Genomic DNA, 6,161 nt, shown 5'->3' with positions numbered 1-6,161 from the left:
TGCCGTTGGCCACCCTCTGGCGCAGCTGCTTACAGTACCGGCTATCAACGGCCTGCGATGTAACGCACAACAATCTATAATGCAGGATTTACAGTAAGTGTCTTCCCAATCTGGTTGCATTACCAAGCGTTCAGCGTACCTTTGCAAATGCTGGCTGCGCCGCATGTTGCAATTTAATCTATAGATCCGGTGTGGGGTGAGGCGTCAGATATAAATGTTTTCGATTTCGAATTTCTACCGTCATTATTGACGATTTGACGATTAGAATGGGAAAAATGTCCAGCAGATGCAGCTTACTGACCTGGACCCGTCCTTCCAGTATTTCGCAGTATCCTACATCCAATCCCATGAGCCCTGCTCACACGTGCTCTGGTTCATCTCCCATCCTTACTCTCCTTCCCATTATGTCATTTGGCTAACATGTGCCCTTCATTCATTATGATGAGGGTGAAACACAGAAAAAATCTTCCCGATGTTGAACTCACTCTACACGTATTCGCCAAGAATGCTGTATCATAGAATGTCGAACACCATATCCCATCGGGTATCCTCACTGTGAGTTTGTCTCAACTGTTAATCCACCGTTGGATGTGCCGATCACTAAGAAACTCAGGGACCTTTACAGCCAACCGTCCGCCGATATGACACTCAGCCTGCAGTCCCAAAAAATTGTCGTCCCTGGCAGTGCGTCCACCTCTGGAAGAAGTGATTGGTATCCAGAAGCCTACAGTCTCCATCAACAATTATTCTTAACACCGCTCTCAGATATGGGGAAGATAACAAGAACTGCATGCTTTGCAACAGCAGATAGAGCTCTGAAGAACTGTAATGAGCGATCCCAGCCTGTGTATCTCGGAGCAGAGAATATGTTAATGGGCCAAGCTCAGGGGCGGTTGCCAGAGCCATTTGCTGGCTCTCCTCCTTTCTACGACACTATGTTGCTTCTACCTGTCGTTTGCGGGACTTCAATCATCAAGCCTGAGATACTGGCCGAGATACATAAAGGTTTCTTCCAGGTTGATGATAAGTGGACGTGTTATAGGCGGAACTACTTTTCAATTTCGTGTTCGTTTACTATGCAACCTTGGCCAAGCGCTCCGTTGTACGTGAAACTTTCAGATCAGTGGACAGAACGCATTACAAGGTTCGCCATGTCAATCTCCGCCATTGTGAATCAACAGGTCGCAGAAATCCGCGACTTGGTTCAACACAGCCCAAAACGGGATAAGCAGTCGGGCAGAAAACCGGGAAGGGTTATATTGCAGCCCTGTCAGCCTGAGCACTTGGTTGTTGGTCATGAAGCATCATCAAGCAGCATTCAACATGGCTTACCAAAAGGCTATCAGTCTACTGAGAGGCCCCTGGGTTACGAGGAATATCCGGGAGTAGTCCAGCCTTCACCACCCCCATACCGGCACACGTTCGAGCGGGTCCAGTTCCAGAAGGCGACCGCGAACAACGGAAAGCGGCGAGCCCAGCAGCAGTACTACAACCTAGTCGTTGAACTCTATGCTGAGGTCGCCAGCTCTGCTCGGGGAACTGAAAGCCAGTGGATCCGGGTTGCCAGGCGACTATCGCATCCAATGGTAGTCCGGGGTCGCTCTCCAAATCACTTCAAAAACAACCGCCGCAACAATCCGGCAAGAATGGATTTTTCAGAAGGAATAAAAAAGAAGCACGAAGACCAGCATAGTACATGACCACATCGGGTCACGTGTACGACGCTAATCCGAAGCAGATATAGCGCTGTGTAGTGTCAGATAGTACTGTACTACATCCAGGCCGCTTTGAGTTTCACCTCATATAAGCAAGACCGACTTGGAAAAGCGCGGCGGATAGGGCTATATCTCTTGCTAACGCTGTGTGACGTCGACGCGGGCGGCGGCGGGCAATAGAGGGAGTGCAAGTCTTGGACAGTGCCCTGAGGGCCTGAGAAATGAGAATTATTCTGGGTATTCCCATATCCTCATGCACTTTCGATGTTCCCACTATATTCTGCTTAGCTAGTCATTGTCCTTTCTGAGCCACTAAACGGATTGAATTTCTGTTGATAGTGATCGATGTATAAACGACTCCCCAACTATGGGTCCGGCAAAGTTAGCGTTTAATTGCGGTTCCTTGTAGCGCACCGGAACTGATCTCAGCAACAAGCGATCATGCATCCAGAACCGGGAAAGATGAGGGGTGTGTATTGACGCTTGCTTCACGTGCGACCCTACACAGGTATGGAGTATGCAAGTACACACTTACATAAGACGGCGCCAACGAATGTGCAAATATGCTTCGTTGTAAGGAAATAGTTCTCGTCCTACCCCTGTGGGCGGGTGTCATTCTTCCTAAGGCTTGCAGCCCCAAGGTTCATGGTTCGCAATGTTTTAACCAGGGGAAAGCAAGCCCCCCTGCGGGTATAGGTGCTGCGTTCCTTTGCTCGGCTCATTGCTTATTTCATGGATCTGATGGTCATCTGGCAGTACACTGAGGCGAGCAGACACTATTTGTACCCACTGTTTGAGTCGCAAGTGAGTTGGTAGAGTATAGGACTAACTTCTAGTGCGGCCGTAGATACTGGCCGGAGGGCTGAAAGGATTTGGATAAGAGTTATTCTCTGTACTGTCTCCAGAAGTCACAGACGTATGTTTTCTCGGGGCGGTTCGTGCCAGACCGTGAACGCGTAGTCTATATTTGGTGTTACGCATGCTTGATGAAGCTGGCGCCTTTGCTCCGGTCGGAGGTGTCTGAGCCCGCTCAGCGCTATGCTCACTTTAGTTGCCCGTTTAATTGATTTTTCCAATGCATCTCTTAGTCAAAGATTACTCCCAGAAGCTTGGCAGTGTCGGCCGGTTTGGTAACCTGGCCCCTCACGGAGTTTCTATTACCCGAAGCCTTCGCCCTCTGTTCGGCTGGTCCTCGTAGTCTTTCATGGTCTATACCCAAATTATGAGAGTCCGAAACGTCTTCCGAGGCTTTTCCAATAACAGTTGGACAGCCTAACCGATCTGCTTTTACTCTTCCCGTCTCTTTTCAAAAAACACGTCAACATTTTCTGACCGGGATACATGTCTGATAGTGAAGGCAATCGAAATGGCGCCGACCGAGTGCTCCTCGCCGCGGAACACGGTCCAGGAACACCAGAAGGTTCCAAGGGGGACCGATTCTTGAAGAGCAGTCTAAAGACGTGCGACTTCACCAAGGATAAGTTGGAGTCGGTAGTCATGCAACTGCCAAAGCTTTTGAGTTAGTGTTTTGAAATTCTATCCGGGGTGCGTGACCGATTTGACAGGTATGTCGCGCGGACCCTCAAGGAACATATGGGCTATGCTACTTTGACTTCGCCAACTTTTTGTTGTGTCACGCCCCGTGTGACATTGACAACTATTTATGTCAGCGATCACTTCCTTGGATGCACATTTGCCATGTTCACTGTTCACGCCCTAATCTCCCAATATCGGGGTGAACATAAGAGCCACTCTTTATTTCGAGCTTTATAACCGGAGCGCTCAATATCTCGATTTCTATTCCTTGTCTCTGCGTAGATATCTATTTCCCATCGATCGCCAGTACTTGTATACATGCACGCTTCCTGAATTTTCTTCATTAGATGTACAGACCAAGTGCCCTCTTCTGAACCAGTTTGCTCATCTCTGTGCAATATGCAGAAGTAGCCTCTTGTTTTCTTCCCTGCCTTTCAGCTTTCTTACCCGCTATCGCTGAAAGGCACGGCAGATTCAGAAGGCAAGAGAGTAGTTCTTATCGAAGATGCTGCTTCCCTTCCTTAGTGGATTTTGGCAAAAAAGATCAGTACAATTCAAAGTAATGATAATGCACCAATTAATTAAGGACGAACTAACCCGGTCACAATGCCGTTCGTTGGCTTTTGTAGCTTTTGGTTCCTGCTGTTTGATTGTCGGGATTACCGTGATGGTAATTTTGTACCTTAGGACGACATTACCCACCCTCAGTTGCACCCGTTAGATGCCTTTTCCGAAAATGCTGCTGTAGTAGTGTTATTGAGAGACAAAAAATCAGGTTGCTTGGAGGACTAAAAGTACTTTGTAACATACGATGGGTGTAAGGATTGACTTGGCCAGCACAGAAGCAGCTAACATAGGCTGAGACGTATATAACAACCCTGGTCTCTCATGGAACCGTCCAAACATGACTGGTTGTCTTCGATTTGTTCGAACATATCATGGCTAACTTGTCTATGAAAGAAGAAACCCCCATGATGATTATCCGGAAGTCAACTACGCGCTACATTTGTCCCCCATTCTTCGAATTCTTTCCTCAAGAGGACCTTCTAAATCGCCACATCTACGAGTGGAGCGACTATGCGCATGCAGGGCTGCGTAATAGACTCGACGGAACAAACCGTCGCGGAAAAACTCCTTATCTATGATCGACAGTCCGTCATAACACCAGTGGCTGCCGAAAACATCCCTCCAGTCACAGACTGTTTTGCGGTTGACTCTGTGGTCGAACATTACCATTTCTTCCCGCACACAATGGCTAGCCTGCAAAGGAGGGTAGAGACTCTGAAGAGGATTAACCAAGTCTCGTCCATTTATTTTGTCTACCCCATATGCCTTAGAGGCTTTCGCCGACCGCCCTTTTATAAGACCACTTCCGGAAGCAAGGAGAAGATGCACATGCACGGCCGGTGAAGAGAACTGCAAAAGAACAATGGGAAATGGAAATGCATGCAGGGCTGGCGAAAAGAACTTCGAGGAAGCAATGGGATATGGAGAAATTTCTCACCTGCTACCGCCAATCCGTCAGAACATCCATGGCTGTCGAGGACATCTCTCCAAACTGCCACTGTTTTGAGGTTAACTTTGTGGTCGAACACTACCGAGAGCACACTGGAAGTCAACACAAAGTATATCCGACCACCCTTGTTCATCAACAGGTATGCCGCAATATGCCAGCTGGAAGGTCATTGGATCATGCAAGGCTTTAGTATATCTCTACTGACGAGTGTCTTCCCGGCTGCCGTACGGGCTCTTGAACCCTGGTGATGGCTCCGATCGTGAGCGGGAGGAGCATGACTTGGTTTCACTAGGTGAAGAGTTAGGATGCCGAACAAAGACTTGCTTATCTTTCCTTCTGAACGCACTGTCTTTCCGTCGTTGAATATTCATTCCGTCGAATATCACCCGAGTAGAAGAGGTCGGTGCTATGTAGATTGAAGCTGACAGACCTCGTTCCGTATCGCTGCCTACGACGGTTAATAGCGGCCATCGGGCAAAAACGATTTCTTGGTGTTTACTGCCGGCAGAATTAATATGAAGTCTGATTGGATCGCGTAGCTTATCTAACAGACCTATCTATATGAAGCTGTACGTACATCACTGGATGAAGTCAAGCGACATCTGGGCTTGACAAATGACAACTCCTGTCAGTGCTTCATCTGACCTTCCACAACTCACCGCCTAAAGAAAAGTGAAACACTTTCTCGCTGCTACCTTGCTGCAACAGAGGATAGATGGCCAAATTTTTGGCAATCATGCGAGCAGCCTATTAATTCTGAGTCAACCTTAATGGCGAATAGAAAATTTGGGAATTTGCGAGATAGGCTGAGTCGCTGCCTGTTCACATCTGCTAGATAATTAGAAGTCCCGTCATTGAACCCTTACTGTGGGCCAACCAACTGGAGCTGGTGTAGCCACAAGGTATTTGACTAAATGACAGACATGGGAATACAAAAAAGAGGAAGGGGTCAGCACATTTGTGGATTTCGCTGTATGGAGCCGAGCCTTCTGTTCACTCCAGTTCCTCTTCATGTGTGGCTGGAGTATTTCCTTTGGTTTGAACTTTTGTGCGCGCCTGCCGTGCGCTGACCATTGGAGCTCCCTTAGAGTAGGAATCGTTTGTCGTTCGTGAGGACGGGCCGACGTCGTACTGTTATGTACTGTCTATTTCTAATACGTTATCATCTGTCATCAAGAAGCCGATGTAAGGGTGTTAGTTGAGCCACAGTGTGGCGTAAGAAAAAAGGGCTGGTACGGTACAGTACATATCGTGGAAACTGTATCGCTTTCAATTAAAAAGATACGTTACCGAGCGGTGAGCCTCAGCCTTGCTGCCTTGGGGAAAAGTCATCCATCAGGCGATGAAATCGTCCCGGTCGGTGTCCAGTCTCAGGCGGTGAGCTCAACCCTAGG

At 48.1% G+C, this 6,161-nt stretch overlaps 2 protein-coding genes across 2 annotated transcripts; both read left to right on the top strand.

The window, feature by feature from the left end:
* Positions 1-505: 505 nt before the first annotated feature.
* Positions 506-1,725, top strand: BDQ94DRAFT_178260 (p53-like transcription factor; the record flags this gene model as incomplete). The annotated part of the gene is made up of 2 exons (XM_026773090.1): positions 506-555; positions 626-1,725. The coding sequence occupies 2 exons, from the start codon at positions 506-508 to the stop codon at positions 1,698-1,700; spliced, it is 1,125 nt and encodes a 374-aa protein (XP_026619355.1). The 3' UTR covers positions 1,701-1,725.
* Positions 1,726-4,189: 2,464 nt separating this feature from the next.
* On the top strand, positions 4,190-4,957 carry BDQ94DRAFT_164573 (uncharacterized protein; the record flags this gene model as incomplete). The annotated part of the gene is made up of 4 exons (XM_026770053.1): positions 4,190-4,370; positions 4,420-4,568; positions 4,631-4,876; positions 4,907-4,957. 4 exons carry the CDS (start codon positions 4,190-4,192, stop codon positions 4,955-4,957), a joined length of 627 nt encoding a protein of 208 aa, XP_026619354.1.
* Positions 4,958-6,161: the final 1,204 nt, after the last annotated feature.

Source organism: Aspergillus welwitschiae (genome assembly GCF_003344945.1).
Source record: "Aspergillus welwitschiae strain CBS 139.54b unplaced genomic scaffold BDQ94scaffold_137, whole genome shotgun sequence".
Lineage (NCBI taxonomy): Eukaryota > Fungi > Ascomycota > Eurotiomycetes > Eurotiales > Aspergillaceae > Aspergillus > Aspergillus welwitschiae.
This window is presented reverse-complemented; position numbering and strand designations above follow the sequence as displayed.